The 16,047-nt window shown below is 40.9% G+C and overlaps 1 protein-coding gene across 5 annotated transcripts in view; it reads left to right on the top strand.

The window, feature by feature from the left end:
* Window positions 1–488: 488 nt before the first annotated feature.
* POLQ (DNA polymerase theta) overlaps window positions 489–16,047 on the top strand; it is a 54,360-nt gene continuing 38,801 nt past the window's right edge. For 3 of the 5 annotated variants that reach the window (XM_088159029.1, XM_088159030.1, XM_088159027.1), the window contains exons 1-6: window positions 562–684; window positions 4,965–5,147; window positions 5,875–6,005; window positions 7,472–7,628; window positions 11,485–11,593; window positions 14,213–14,432. In XM_088159029.1, the coding sequence (XP_088015155.1) occupies window positions 585–684; window positions 4,965–5,147; window positions 5,875–6,005; window positions 7,472–7,628; window positions 11,485–11,593; window positions 14,213–14,432 (900 nt within the window). In that variant the 5' untranslated portion in view covers window positions 562–584. Of the gene's footprint in view, window positions 685–4,964; window positions 5,148–5,874; window positions 6,006–7,471; window positions 7,629–11,484; window positions 11,594–11,626; window positions 12,082–14,212; window positions 14,433–16,047 lie in introns of those variants that run through there. The other 2 variants (XM_014888873.2, XM_088159031.1) reach the window with 2 other exon arrangements.

Genomic DNA, 16,047 nt, shown 5'->3' with positions numbered 1-16,047 from the left:
TTGATATAATGCTTCTTAACATTTCTGTGGGTGGGGGACAAAGACATGCTTTTTTTGGGTACTGCAGAATTTTCGTAGAACTCCTCATATTCACGTTGCTGAGGAGAAGTAAAACCAGTCCTAGTCTTTTAGAATCTGAAACAGCTGTTTTGGCGTCAGAGACATGAGAAACAGCAAACGAGGCTGTTTGTCCTTTGTGCCCTCTCCTGTTGCTTAGCTCTGCAAGGTAAGCCTTGTTTCGTTGAAGCAGAGCCTTCATTAATTATCTCAGCCTTTCACCGGTACCGCACGAGCGCCGCACGCGTATCGCGCACTCGGAGCGCTGCCTAAGCAAAGACTGGCTTTTGTATAGAAAGACAACCGCTACTCGGCCTGAGGCGTGCCGGGGTGCCCGGTTTGCTGCGGGAACGCCCGTTCCCTGCTCCCGCCCGCTCCAGGGCCGCGGCCCGAGGCCTGCCTCCCGCCGGCTGGGGCGGGGCTGCGTTTGAATGGCGCGGCGGGAAGATGGCGGCGGTACCGACGTCTCCGGGAGCGGTGTCGCCGCAGCCTCGGCCGCGGGGCTCCGCGGCGGCGGCTCCCGCAGGATGGGGCGGGCTGTGCCGCCCAGCCCCGCCGCTCTCCGCTGCGCTGTGCTGAGCCCCCCGCCCGGCCTCGACCTCTCCCTGCGCCGCAGCGGCTCGGCAGGTACCGGCGCGGGAGAGCGCAACCCTTCTTTCTCATTCCCCATCTTTCCCATCCCGCCTTCCCTTCGGTCGTGCAGGTCTGGACATGGTGGGCGAGGGGGAGCGGGGCTGCCCCGGGGGGCAGCGGGGCGCTACTTGAAAGGGCCCGGGACCCTCCGAGCCTCTCCTGGCGCTTCTCTGGTCCCTTGGCCCCGGGGGCGGCGCTGCTCGGGCCGCGCTTCGCCTCTTCCGTCCCTCCTCGAGGGCAGCGGCTGCAGCCGAGGTACGTGCTTGTGTTAGCAGGGTGGTGGTCGAAGAATTTCATGCACCCCTCACTGTGCAGTCGAGGAAGAAAATAAGAAAATGTATATTCTGTGCACAGTTCTGAGATGGGGGCATTCTGTGTGTCGTGTAACAGTGGGCTTTATTCTTGGCTTGGCCTCTAGGTGCTGCCAGAGGTATAGTCCGTTCTCCTTGGTATAGCAGGCAAGGTTTGTTTACTTACGTTGTGAAATTGATCAAATAATACCTATAGAATACAGAAGAAGTATACGCAATGTATTTCTGTGTGCAATATACAAGATTTTGTATAAACGTCTTGTGGTAAGGTGTCATATCAAGTGCTCCTGCTGCCAGACAGAGCCACTTAAAGTGATGCTTCTAGATGCCATACATACATTTTACCAGCTTATTGTGCTCTTGAATCAAGAGAGAAATCAAGACGTATACAGCATCGAGACTGTAAATATCTTGATTTAAGATGTATACAAAGTATCTTGCAATTTCATCTCTTGTGTGATTTTTCTGTAACTTTTTAAAGCATTTACATGTCTCAGTCTCTTCTCCAGTCATGTCACATCTTCTCATTGATGAGATTATGCTCTGCAAGATAAAATTCTGTAATTTTCTGCAAATGGAACAGAGCAAGGCAAATGTATACATTTCCACAGCCAGCTCCCCAAAGACGATTCAGTAAGCAGCACTTTTGTGTTTAACTGGCCCCACACTCTGGAATGGCTTTCTTTGTGAGAAATCTAATACCTAATGCTTTTAACCAACAGTTTGTATCTTCCTAATTCTGACTGTTTCTTAGCATTGTTTTAGTAAGTAAAGAAAGGTTAATGTCACAGCTATACTTCTGTATATAGATCTCTAAGCCATGAGTTTCCAAACGCATGTTCAGTTCTAATCTAAAGATACTCTTTAAACAGGTGAATCACGTAATCCTTTATTCATTCCATATTTTACATGAAATTTGTCGGTTTTAACACTAAGGGAAAAGCTTGAGGTCCCATCATGTAGGGTTTTTTATGTTTCTGAACCCTAATTCTGCCATATTAGCTTCTGTGAGAATCCATCAGAAGTTTCCCCTGTATTGCACAGAGCCAGTGCAGCTAGATTCAAAAGTGACCTGCCACTGGTGAAGGCCATCAGCACCAGCACCTCTGGGATAATGTATTTAAGAAGGGGGGGAAAAAGCCTGTGCAATGGCAACTGCAGCTGGAGGAGTGAGAATACGTGATGGAAACAGCCTGCAGACACCAAAGGCAGTGAAGAAGGAGTGGGAGGAGATCCTTCAGGTGCTGGAGTGGAGATTCGCCTGCAGCCTATGGTGAAGACCATGGTGAGGCAGGTTGTCATCCACCTGTAGCCCACTGAGGTCCACAGTGGAGCAGAGATCCACCCGCAGCCCATGGAGGACCCCATGCTGAAACAGGTGGATGCTCAAAGGAGGCTGTGGCCCTGTGGGAAGCCTGCATTGAAGCAGGCTCCTGGCAGGACCTGTGGAGAGAGGAACCCACGCTAGAGCAGGTTTGCTGGCAGGACTTGTGACCTCATGGGGGGACATGAACTGGAGCAGTTTGTGAAGAACTGTGGCCTGTGAGAAGGACTCACATTGGAAAAGATCATGGAGGGCTCTCTTCTGTGAGAGGGAACCCACACTGGAGCAGGGGAGGAGTGTGAGGGACTCTCCTCTGAGGAGGAAGGAGCGGCAGAGACAATGTGGGATGAACTGACTACAACTCCCATTCTCTGTCACCTTGTGCTGCTGGGGGGAAGGAAATAGGGCAAATAGGGAGTACAGCTGAGCCTGAAGAGAATGGAGGAGTAGGGGGTAGGTGTTTTTAAGATTTTGCTTTATTTCTCATTATCCTACTCTGATTTGATTAGTAATAAATTAATTTTCCCCAAGTCAAATGTTTTGCCTGTGATGGTAATTGGTGGGTGTTTTTTCCCTGTCCTTTTCTTCACTCGTGAGCCTTTCATTGTATTTTGTCTCTCCTGTCCTGTTGAGGAGGGGAATGGCTTTGGGTAGCACCAGGGTCACTTTGTGACACTTCGGGTGTCCAGCCAGGGTCAACCACCACAGCCACAGTTTAGGACAGACAATTCTGGTCTCTGAATTCCCCTTGGGAAGTCTGTTCTGCTTTGTAGCATGTTTCTGTTCTCTCTCAATGGTGCGTAAATTTTTGTTCATTATTTTATGGTACTTTGATTATACAAAGTGAAGCAAACCTGTGTATAGGACACTGACCATGCAGCAGTGGCAGCCTAGGTTGGGGTTAACCTCAAGGCAGCAGTTGAAATTTTTAGTGTGATGAAAGAAACCTGGCTGTTTATGAAGGCTGGTATTATTAATCTAGCCTGCCCTTATAATGTCAACAATGGTGGGAAATTTCTTTTAGAATTTTTTGAATGTACCAGTAGAAGAATGGGTACAGTAAAGGCAGTATACACGCTTACTTGGTTTTCGTCTCAATTTTACAAAATGCTTTTACAAAATGCTTTTACAGGAACTATATATTTATGTGTGATAGGGGAGTGTGAGGTTTGACCTCCGGGTGCTCTTAGGCAACCAACTGTTGGGTTATTTCTTCAAAGAGCCAAGCAGCTAATAGTTACTATAAAGTTGTTTATTGCAGAAGCACATCAGTCTCAAAGGTAAAAACAAAGCAAAGCAATGGCATAAAAGCAAGTGGCAAAAAGTAATGGCAAAAGCAGTGGCAAAATGCAATGGCATAGAGCACCAGCTCTCCCTAATGCATGTTCTTTTATAGAAACATTCCAACTAACTAAGACACAAACTCGGTCACTTCTTAACCTTAACTAGAATTCTAGTTTCTTAGCATGCCAGGCTACGTATAAACTATGTTCATGGCCTATCTTGTTCTAACTGAAAAATGTAAGCAATATTCTTAACTATAATTCTGTTATGTCTGAAGCTAGGTTCTTGGAGCCTCCTTGGAAACACTACCATCCAGGGCTATGTTTTTCAGCCTTCACTAGAACATGTACTACTTCTCTGGCATCTAAGACCTTTTACTTACTAAAAGCACTTAAAACTCATTCTACTTACTTACTTGCTCCATTTACTCACTTACTCATTCCATCTACTTACTTGCTTGCTCACTCATGCTAAAATCCAAATTTTTACCTCTGCCTTATGTGTGAGTGGCTTAACATACTTCAATCCATCCAAAGGCGTTAATTCAATCCCTGCACTCTGATCTCTCTCCTAAGGATTCAGAGAGACCCCTGTCTTACTGACTCCAACAGGGGAGACATTCCTGTAGATCAGAAACCTGCATAGGACAAAAACCTTGAGTTCTTAATGATTTGGGAAAAGGGAGGAGAAGGAGAGAGAGGAGGCAGTATCTGTAGTCAGCACAAAGTTGTTTAGGGTTACTAAGTCAAAAAATAATCAGCAAGGAACTTAATTAAGCTAGAGGAACTGTCAGTGTTGTGAAGATACTAATCAGTATTAATAAACTGAAATATGACACACTGTCCAGGGCAGCTTGAGCTCCTTGTTTGCTTTAGGTTGTAGTTTTCATTCATCGGTAAAACAAAAAACACTGGGCAGTTCTCACGGGCAGTAATCAGTGAGAATTACTGAAATCTCAGTAGCAGTAATTTAAAAGCGAAATGGCGTGGGCGAGGACAAGACAGCAAATACATTGCAATGCTACTACATTAATCAGTGCTGATGCTCTCTTTGACCATATATTTGGTAATGGCTGCTCTTCTCAAAATCAAATACCGGGGCAGGAGTTTGGTGAAGGAATTAATTGAATGTGGAAAATCTTACAGGAGGAAAAATTGAAAAAAAGAGATGAGAAGAAAAATGGTGAACCATCCACACAAAATATTGAAAAATACAGGACAGATAGTTTATTGCCTTTACTTTTAATACAGGAGTTTGTAGAGAAGTTTGATATTTAGCTGTATGACCTAAGTGACTTCAGATGCAAAGATGATACTTGACTTTTCAAATTTTATTTTTACTTTCTCCTTCCAAAGGGCAGTATCAGCAAGTAATTGTTCCTGAAGATCAAGCAGACAAGTTGCTCCTTGCAAGTTGGGGTCTTCCCAAAGCGGTTCTGGAGAAATACCACAGTCTGGGAGTAGTGCAGATGTTTGAATGGCAAGCAGAATGCCTGATGCTTGGACAAGTTCTGGAAGGGAAGAACCTTGTTTACTCAGGTATGCGAACATTTGACAAAACCAGTCCCCTCAACTTTTCCACTGCCATTTACAAGGACTTACTGGTGCTGAAACATTTGGATCTGGCAGCCAGAAAGGTCAAGATCCTCTTCATCTTAATGAGACATCTTAAGATCTGTCTCATTCCTGTACCTCAAACTTGACTTAATGGTCTCCTTTCCAGATGTGAAGAGAGACTTTTTGTCCCATTTTCTCTGTTAAAGTTCCTTTAGAAGTTGATAATTAGGAGTCAGCTAATGGTGACTCTTTTTTATTACAGATTATCAACTAGGAGCTGAACGATAACAGCAATTGAAGATGTACATACTTCTGAGAATATTATTTGCTATTAGTTTTTTTTCAGTCCATTTATTGTTTCTCATCACATATTGTGTGTGGGGTGTGTGCAGAAGGAGAAATAGGACTAGTGGACTAGAAATCTATGGGAAATGACAATTGCTTGTCTACCCTTCATGGGAAAAGGGTTCTAGAGCAGCACTGAGAGGATGGAGAACTTAGAAAACAGGCGAGTGATTTTTAGTCTTCTTGATTCTTTATAGAGGTGACTGCAAAGGTGGTTGTGGGCGAGAGAAATCAACTGAAGAGTCCCATCCGAAGATCTTCAGTAACTGCTTTCTATGCTAGATTTTGTGATGCTTGTTCTTTGGATTTATTTTTTAAAACTTTAAAAATTAATTAAACACCCCCACCCCTTTTTTTTTCCAAGCTCCTACCAGTGCTGGAAAGACTCTTGTTGCGGAATTGCTTATTTTGAAGCGAGTCCTGGAGACTCGTAAGAAAGCTCTTCTCATCCTTCCCTTTGTCTCTGTGGCCAAGGAGAAGAAGTGTTACCTGCAGGTAAGTAGCATTCAAGGAGGGTAAATTTATGGGTAGTAGTTGTTTGGTCACATTTTTTAAACAGAAATGCAAAAGCATGGATTTTAGGGGAAAAAAATTGCTGAGGTTTTCAAAAAAGTTGTAGATAATTTAAAATTTGCTGTAAGTTGGAGATAAAAAAATGAAACTTTTAGCCAGAAGGGTAAACTTAGAAAAATTTTACAGAGTTGATTAAATCTTTTTATTTCAGCTTTGACTTTTAAAGCATTGTTACTTGCATTTATTCACCGATTTGATATTCTCCAAAATTTAAATGAATTTTCTAATGTACTTTTCATGTTAGGAAAAGTACAAAGGGAAGGTGTAAATGTTATCTAAAGTATAAAAGTGTATTTTAACTTTCCTTGGGGTATTCCACCACAATTTTGTGCATTTGATTTCACTTTGACTTTACTAATTTTTTTTATGCCAGAATATGGTTATGTCTCTGCTTCCCTACCCCCAGCTATTTTAAAAATAAAATTACAATGAGAACACTCTTCAAGACATAAATATTTTTTCTTGAAAGACTTTCATATCTAACATTGTTGCCATTAGGTAATGACAATGACTAAAACCAAATCCATTCCAGCAGGAATTTTTGTTATAGTTTCTAGCAGTTAAGACAGTTTGGTTGTTCATTAATTGAGGTGGTATCTTAACTTTACAAACTGCTAGGAAATTCTACAAACTAAGTGCAAAAGCTGCTTTGTAGTGATTGAAAATGGAGGCACGTTTTTGCTTTAATCTTGTAAAACTGGAGGATTATCAGTTATCAGCTGGATATCAACTGGGGGATTATCAGCTCTGTTCTGCTACTCCTGGCATGAGGTTTGGCCATACTTGAACTCAAAATGTGACCTACTTGTGAGGTCCAAATATTTGTTTCTTTTATTAATGCTAGTGTGGGATGTGTCAAAGCTTTGGCACTGCAATAAGGAGACCTGGAAGAGAAGTTGTTTCTTGGCTTTCAGTGTGAGATGTAATCACTGTGTTTGGAGTTCCATGTTTGGCTTTTTCCCAGGACTTCTCAAGAGGAAGGTGTCTTTGTACTAAGCCATATTCATTTATACATATAATATATACGGAACTTTGTACATATTATAAACCATATATATATATAACTATAACTGTATATTGCACTGCGTGTTCCCTAACGTTTTTAATATTAAATCTTCTTATACAAAGCAGTGGTCCTCATCTTTTACTCAGTTATGTACACTGTCTTGTGATGTGTACTCTGTGGCACCTGCTTTGGAAATAAAAACTGACAGTGGGAAAAAGAAGTGTCACTAGCTGGCTGAGATATAGTTTTAATCTGATTAGTTGGCATTACAAACACTAGAAATTGTGGATGTAGAGTGCAGGCTTTTATGTGATTCCAGCAGGCATTAGTCAAATACCAGAGCTGTAATCTTGGCACAATGTTCTATATCCTTGGAAAACAGGCCCTGTTTCAGGAGGTGGATGTGAGAGTTGAAGGCTACATGGGAAGCATGGCTCCAGCTGGACATTTCTCTGCTCTGGATGTTGCTGTCTGCACCATTGAGAAAGCCAATGGACTAATCAATAGGCTCATAGAAGAAAACAAAATGGACTCATTGGGTAAAATACTATGGCTTGACCATTGTGGGGTTTACATATTCTTAGGACATGTGAAATCAGTTTGCATTTTCTGAGTTCTGTATGTGACAGATGTAACATATAGGAACATGCAGCAATTTTCTTCTTCCAGAGAACCTCTTATTTGGACTTAGGAGCACTGTCAGCGCTGTTCAATGTAGCTCAGCAACTAGGATGAGTAGGTAGAAGCTGTAGGCTTTAGTTTGTCTCAAATGAATGGCAAACTGCTTTTAAAAATGATTCCCATAGCTGGGAACTGTTCTCTAATCAATAAAACCGAATTCAAGTTCTGAGATATGTTTGAGTTCAGGAATGCATTATGTTTGTTTGTTTTAGACAGGGATTGTGGAATCTAAGATCTATCTTCATTTAGCTTGAGGAAGAGAAGGAATTACATTCTGTGCTCATCTGGATCCAGATAAGCGGAATGAATACACAGTACTCCTCTGGGTAGGCATGGTGACTGTGAGGGCTGTACCATTCATTTCTGTCTTGTTTGCTCAAAAACCCTCTGTTCTTGTAACATTGGCTTCTGGGTCACTGTGGCCCTGATGGCCTCTAGATAATGAAAATATTCATTACATATTGGGGATGAGATAAAACTAGAAAAAGCCAAATGTTTCTGTGTACACTTGGAAAGAGATGTGCTTTCCTACTCTAATCAAGTTTGTTATTCTCTTTTTTTCTCTGCTCAAGAAAGCTATATCCAGTTATATTTTATACAGTAATCCTTCCCATCTTCACTCTGTCTTGTAACATAGCTGATTGCTATTTTAAGAATGTAGAAATTGCAAAAATATGGATGAGGATTGAACTGCTCTGAGACCTCCACATTTGAAAATGCTGTTCTATGTACATCTGGTATCATAATATTCTGCTGCATTGAGTACCAGAAGAGCTTTTTAGAGAGAAAATGAAAAATAAAACCTTGCAGGATTTTTTCAGAGTGTGAGATCATGGGATAATACGTTCACACCTGGATCTATAGGGGCTGAATCACCATGAATGCTTTAGAGACTGCCAGTGGGCTGGAAGATGAGTGGATGACTGTTGTGCAGCATTTTAAGCTCATTCAAATTAAGGCTCCTGCAGTCCAGCTCGATTCTTGAATGTGTATCTTCATCCCTTCACTTGGAAGAAAACCTGTTATTTATTTCAATATATGGCTCCTCGGTTTAAGGTTTTTTTGCTTGTTTTAACTAGGATTAGTTTGCTCCTGTGTCACCACATTGTACAAGCTGTACTGCCAGCACAAGGCAGACAGTGGGGTCAGGATAAGCAACTTTCTTTTGGCTTGTGTGCCTTGGAGGCATACTCAGTATATTAAAATGTATTGTTTCATGGTATCGTCTTTCAGAAGCTAGAGATACAGCAAATCCCTGTGGTTGGAACCTCCATTTCATCCCTACATGTTGTTGCACTTTTGAAGATGAACGTACTTGAAGGGAGTCATTTAAATATAAGCAGCCAAGTGACTACAAAATTTGAGTTTGAATATGTGTTCTCAATACAAGTGCCTCCTTAAAGCATCATGTTTTTCTTTCACCATTTGAAAATATCTCTGCTGCAAACCTTCATTTCCCTTATGCCCCAATACGGCCGTATAACAGAAATAAGGATAAAATGGTTTTTTTTTTTCTTTATATGCTTTTCTGGCATTAATTTTTAAATTAAATTTGATTTTAAAAGGTCATCTTTATGTAAGAAAGGGACAAGTTTTCTGTTTAGAGGTAAATTTTCATAAAAGCTGTAAAATATGTGTATGAACTGAAAATGCCAGTTTAGCTGTCACCCAAAGCAAGCTTGTCTGAAACTGCAAGATTGTATGCTGTCTTCTAATTAATTCTAAATTTAGACCAGTTTGTAACAAGGGTGTTTTATCTTTTGAGATGAGTTACTGGGAGATGACTGCAATCCTGGCTGGATTCCATCTCAAGCCTGAGCTGTTCCTTTTGGTGATGTCAACCCCATGCTGATACCTCACGTTGCCTTTGGAAATTGTTGAGAGAAACTCAAATCTTCTGCCTGCCAGAGCTCTCTTTGCTGTATGAAGCAGTTAAAAGCAATGCTGTGTTGCTAATTATTATATAATATGGTACATGGGAGATGATATTCCTCTTGTTCAGCCTCTTGACACTGATGCTAAAGAAATTTTTAGGAAAATTATTAGAGAAGAATCTGCTGCTTTCTCAGTGTGTCAGCTGGGAATGGATTTATAATGTGCTGTTGTGATATTTGTTTCTTAATTTAAACTTGAAATTAAAATGTTACTCGTTTAATTATATTAAAAAAAAGATCATTCAGGACTTTTTAATTTTAAACACAACAGGGAATTAAAACAACCTAGATATTCTACAGTAAATGTTCAAGGCTGCTCAGCTCTCTGATCAATAGCTCTCTGCAGCTTGGGCTGGAACTCATTGGATCACATCCTTGTCTGTCTCCAATTCTGTCTCATCTCTGTTCTCTGGGGGCCTGTCTTATCAGGCCAGGCCGCCTCTCATATCTGTGGTCCGATTAACTGCCCAGTACAAGCCAGCTCGCACTGTGACATTGTCAGCTCTGGAAGAATTCAGACATTGTATGGGGAAGCAGGAAGAAGCTTTTTCTGGTAGCTGAACAAATATGTATTTGGTGACCAATGGATTGACATTTTTTACAAGCAAGCACAGAATAGACGAAGTACAGGAAGATAGAGGAGCTGGATGGGTGGGAGTTTGTAAAAGAGGCTGATGAAGCAGTGCAGCACTCTTTTCTAAATTAAGTGGCTTGAAAGAGAAGGAGGGAGAAAACAGACAGAGAGAAAAAAAGGAGAAGGAAAAATAGCATTGAGACAGATAATATAAGGTCAGATTTGCCCTTAAGCTCCTGCTATTTTAGCCATACCAGAAAGATATTACATAGCTGCACCAGAGGAAAAAAAATTCCACAGCAGCAGAGCTAATGAAGCGTGGTGTCCTCTGTGCCTTGCTTTTTTTGTTTAACCTTCCTTTATCCTACTCCTTATCCCTGGGACCCTGTCAACTGGCCAGAAAGGGTGTATACTGCTGCTGGGATGTGTGCAGGAGGTGCACTGGATGCCTGAGTAGTAGTGGCTCTGCATTTTCTCCTCAGGGAACACCCTAGTCTGGTCTGTTGTCTCCAGCTGCTGATATTCAGAAGCCTTTTTAGACATTATTCTTTTAGATATTTCTGCACACCTTAATGTTTTGATGGAGGTGGTTAATAGATTAAAAAGTCATTGGTAGAAGGGCAACAACACTGTCACATAAGGATTTTTTTTCATTAGAAAGCCAAAGTTAAATCGTAGAGCTTATTCAGGTTTGGTTAATGAAGAGCAATTTAAAGGTAGCAGACTCTGCCAGTGTAATTACACGTGCTCTTGGTTTTTTTTCTGACATTACTGCATTAGTAAAAAACTATGTTTTTAACTAAGACAATGATGTCAACAAAATTTTTGACTAGCTCATTTGGGTGCTGGAATTTTTCTTTCCAGATACTCTGAAGCCTGAGGGTTTTAACTTGCAAGGAGGTTACAGTATAGATGCTGCCATACTGTTTTGTGTGGTGTCTAGACTAACAACTCAACCTATTTATTTTTATTTTTTAAAAGCTGATTGTGTGTGTGTATGTGTGGTTGTGGTGGGTGTGAAATATCATGACTTCTGTCATGATTTGTCTCTCTCAGTGACAGAGGGAAGCCATCATGGTGTTGGTAAGCATGGATGGGTTTGTGACTATAAATTTCAGTTCATCACATGGAATGTGGAAGGATCAAGGCTATTTGTTCTTAGTTTGGAGGTTTGTCACATATGACCTGAGTGCTTTTCTTTATCAGGAGTGGTGGTTGTGGATGAGTTGCACATGCTGGGAGACTCTCATCGAGGATACCTGCTGGAACTCCTCCTGACCAAAGTGAGATATGTTACAGAGAGGGTAGCAAAAAAGTGAGTAGACTGAGATGTTTGTCTTTTAATGCTAAATAATTGATGACTCTAAATATTTGTTCTCTGTGTGAATGGAAATTTGGGTTAGCTCCAAGATTTTTATGAGTCATGACCTAGATTATTTTGTTTATTAAGATCTCATCGTAGCACTTTTCATGGGCCTGCCATTGTAGTTAAACCCTCTTTTCCTCATGCTTTTCAATTTGGGTGCTACCATGGGATTTATCCGCTCAGGGAAAAAAAAGTAAGGCTGAAGCTTTAATTTACTTCTTTAGCCTATTTTTTTTAAAACTTTGGATTTTTTAAAAACAGTTTTGCTAGCAGATTTACCCTGCCTAATTTTTCAGTGCTTCATGGAATGCTGTAATTATCCTACCGGAATTCTCTGGTGTGGTGAAAGAGTGGGCATGCTGTTAACTTGTGCATGGTGAATTGATCAGAAGGCTTAGAGGATATGTCAGTAGTCTGCTTAGTTGGCACTGCTCCAGGTGAGCTCTGCTTTTGCTTATAACATGTGATAACCTGCTGGTTGCATGTTTTCTTGCCTTTAGCACAATTAGTTCGACACTGGGAAATAGATAAAATGTTTGAGAAGACCTCTAGAAGCTTTTAAGAATTCAGTGTCTAGATCCTCAGTACCAGACTATCCAGCCGTCCCATAGTGCCCAAACACAGAAAAAAGGAAATGGAAGAGGTGGTGTTTCTTTATTGGTGGTGCTGAGAGAAGAGTCAAAATCACCTGTTTCCTCAGCACAAAAAGTCAGATTTTGCCAGTTTTCTCTGCTGCTTCTTGTCTTGTGAGTTGTACCAGTGCTGGGCTAAGCAGAGACCATCCGTTTAGTTCTGGAGGAGCAACCATTTCTACACTGTCTCTCCATTGCACATTTCACCCAGTATTTCCCATCGTGATTTCCAGGAGACAGCAGCATTCTTTGTCTAATCATATCTGACTTCTTATATTCTCTCCATAAATCCTGGAAACCAGTACACTTTGGACCAGTGTGAGTGACTTTGCCACTCCTTTTCTCTTGGTTTATCGGGTAGCTGCAGCACAGGTGCAGGCCCACCCTCTGCTTTACTCCCTTACATTGAGGAAGCAGGAAGGAGAAAACACTTGCTAGGGGAAAAAAGTACAGGTGCATCAAGGAATATTCCTGGGAAGATACAGTGTTTCAGCCTTCACCTTGCAGGCATGCTAGGGCCCAGATTCTCCCTCTCTCTGTCAGGATCAAGGTGACAGTGGTACCCTGTACCACTTCCTGACATGAAAGAAGTGGGTGCTCTTTTTATTTTGGAATCCACTGGATTCCTGGAGCTGAAGACCACATTTACTCTCAAATGTCCTTCTAAGTCTATGTTTTGTTTTGTTTTTTTTCCTCTCTGTTATTTAATGAGCTTATATAAAGTTTTTAAATACTGTGCAGTCTGGCCAGGTATCAGAATGATCAGTGCTTATCCCACTAGAGTACAAGCTGTGTCTTCATGGCAAGAAATTGTTCTCAGATGACGATTGCCTATGTGGGAGTCCATGCTTCTCCGCTAGGCTTTTCCAGACTCAGCCAAAATTCTGCAGCAGATTTTTCTCCTCCTTAGTCAAAGTACTGTGTTGTAGAGCTGGAACTTTTTTAATGCTTAGAGGTCAAAAGTTGTATTAGGGAGGAAAAGGCCCAAAGTTCCTGTAGGGACAAAAATCTGTAACCTTAATGATGAAGCTGTATTAGCAAATGCTAAAAGAGTTTGGTAACACAGATTCTGCCTCTCCCCAGCTTTCTTATTTCTGTCTCATCAGTGACTGGCCTTTTAAACTACAGCTTCTGAGTAATCTTGTTTTCTCTGTCTTGTCTTTGCCAGGATTACCAGGGTCTTCTAAGAAGATTCGGATAATTTCTGAGCTCACAGTGATTTGTCAGATCTTTTTAATGTCTTGATTTGTAGCTCAGTGAATGCAAATGAGTACTTTTAAAACACAAGCTTAGAAGTGTAAAAAAAAATCTATTATGTGGATGCAAAAGCCTGAATTAAAATCTAAATTTGGATATCTAAATTAACAGTTTGTGTTGTCAGATTTGTTAGGAGTCCATTACTTCTCACTGTCTTTAGTGAAAGCTGCTGTTCAGCATTTTAGGAACGGAAGTTACTTGCTTTTTTGCTGTACTTAGGGCTTTGGTTCCCAGATCTAGGAAAATATTAGTCTAATATTATTTGTCCTGAAAAGGAAACAAATAGAAGTGTTTTAATTAAGGTATTTAAGCTTAGAAAGATTGCAGTGGAGATTGAAAACAAAGATCAACTAGCTCCTTGCCACTAACAAAACCACGGAAATAGAGGAATGGCTCAGTCTCTCCTATTATGCAGTCAATTTATAGCTGTTGGCTACCTAAAGAAGGTAAAGGTTTAGGTTCAAATTGATTAAAAGCAGAATTATCTTGTTATCAGTGCATAACCTGACATGTTTTCTGAGAGTAGAGTATTGCTTCTTTCTTAGTCAAGAAGTTGAAAAATGAGCTTTACACTTGAGAGGCTAGAAGGAAGTAGATAGAACTGGTTTTTCTGAATTCCATTTTCCAGAACAGTAGCCTGTGTTGTCACTAACTTTCATTTTCTTTTCACCACTTCCAGACACACAAAGAGCACCAGTCCTGGTTTTGGTGGGATACAGATAGTAGGCATGAGTGCTACCCTCCCTAACCTGGGGCTCCTGGCCTCATGGTTAGATGCAGAGCTGTACTGTACAGATTTCCGCCCTGTGCCTCTCAAAGAGTGGGTGAAAATTGGCAGCAACATATATGACTCCTCCATGAATTTAGTGCGAGAATTCCAGCCCAAGCTGCAACTGAAGGTAACAAAACTCTAAGCAGTGACTTTGGGTTAACATGTTTCGTAGTGCTAAAGTTAAAAAGACAGCTCCTGGTATGTTTTTTATTTATTTTTAAATAGGTGACGTTCACAACTTCATTGTTTACTTCATAGATTCATGCTGAAACAGAATAAAATTTGTATTTTTACCTTCTACTGACTTTAATAAAAAAACTACACACTCATGAAGGTTTTGAAGATTCTTGAATCTGACTTGAAAACAAAGTTGACTTTGCAGTTATGTTTCTGAGTACTTGACAGGTATAAAGAGTTTGATTCTCTTACCCACCACTCTGTCTTGTGTCTGGAAATCTACTTCCCTTTCATAAATGCAAGTATTTCCTGCTTAGGCCAAGGAATTTGCATTCCTAATTGGGACAAAGTATTTGTATTAAAATCTGGTAAAGAACCTGCTTATGTTAAACTGCTAAATGTTCTAATTTTTACACTGATTAGAAGGCAGATGTCCATCCTCTTCTTCCGAAAATGTTTTCAGTAGTTAGTTAGTCCTTTTGCATGCTTGAAAAGGATATGATAAGTTAGGGGTAACATACTATAATGTTACCTCTGACAAATGGGTAGAAGTGAGAAATTTGAGCTCTCGACTTGTAGGTCCTTTTCTGTGGAGTCTGAATTCTCTCTCCAGTGAATTCTCTCTCCAGTCCTTTCAACTGCTCTGTGTAATACTAGTGTAGTTGTTGGGTAATATGGGCTGAATGGCAGCAATATTTTGGAATATTTTGCACTCTGTTCTTGCTGTGCACAGACATTGTCTTGTCAGTAGCATGGTGGCACAGCAAAGAAAAGGTATCCTGGAAAAAAAAGGAAATGTTTTTCACTAGAGCATTTGGAAGTTAGCTTTCATGTGGTCATATTGCGTAGGTGATGCTGCATTTGTATATTTTTTGAGATAGTTGGTTTGGATAGTTACTAAATTAAGTGAGAGAAAGAACTAAACTAGGCTTATGACTCAACGGTTTAAAGGAGTTGGCTTATTTTATAAGATTGGAGGATCTTGGGCTTGAAGTCTATTACTGGACCTTCAGACTTCTGTGCCTTAGACTGGGCCAACAAAAGGGAACTTGATGACTTCACCACTTCAGCTGAATTTGGCTGAATCCTTGTGGAGAAGTTCCTGCCATTGCTCCCCTGTTTTCATTTGCATTTTAGTGCTTTTTATTTCTTGCTGTACACCTAACATTTTTCTCATCCTCCTTTGGCCTGGTTGCTACAAGAGAATCTGGCATAGCCAAACATAACAGATCAGTTGTAGGGACTCTCTTAGGATCTCAAAACCAAAAAAGCAAGCTGTAAACAGCAGGTTTTTGCATGAACATCTATATAAGAATCCCTAAAAGCCTTCCACCATGCTCTGAACACTTGCGGTCTTCGGTCAGCAGTGCTTGCTGAGTGCATCTTATTGGGGTTGCTTAGACTGCTACATGTCATGCTTTTATTCAGACATCCAAGTTAACAAATATTCCCTAGTTAAAGTAGAGGGGTTTTCCTTTTGGGCTCTTTCTAGTTCTTCCCCGCTGCTGTTAGCCATGATGTGGAGGTTGAAGTGATTTATTTGTGCACTGTGTGGCCTTCATTCA

This window comes from Sturnus vulgaris, chromosome 2, assembly GCF_052056855.1.
Source record: "Sturnus vulgaris isolate bStuVul1 chromosome 2, bStuVul1.hap1, whole genome shotgun sequence".
NCBI classification, from domain to species: Eukaryota; Metazoa; Chordata; class Aves; order Passeriformes; family Sturnidae; genus Sturnus; species Sturnus vulgaris.
The sequence above is the reverse complement of the archived record's forward strand: the minus strand, read 5'-3'. Positions and strand labels throughout refer to the sequence as shown.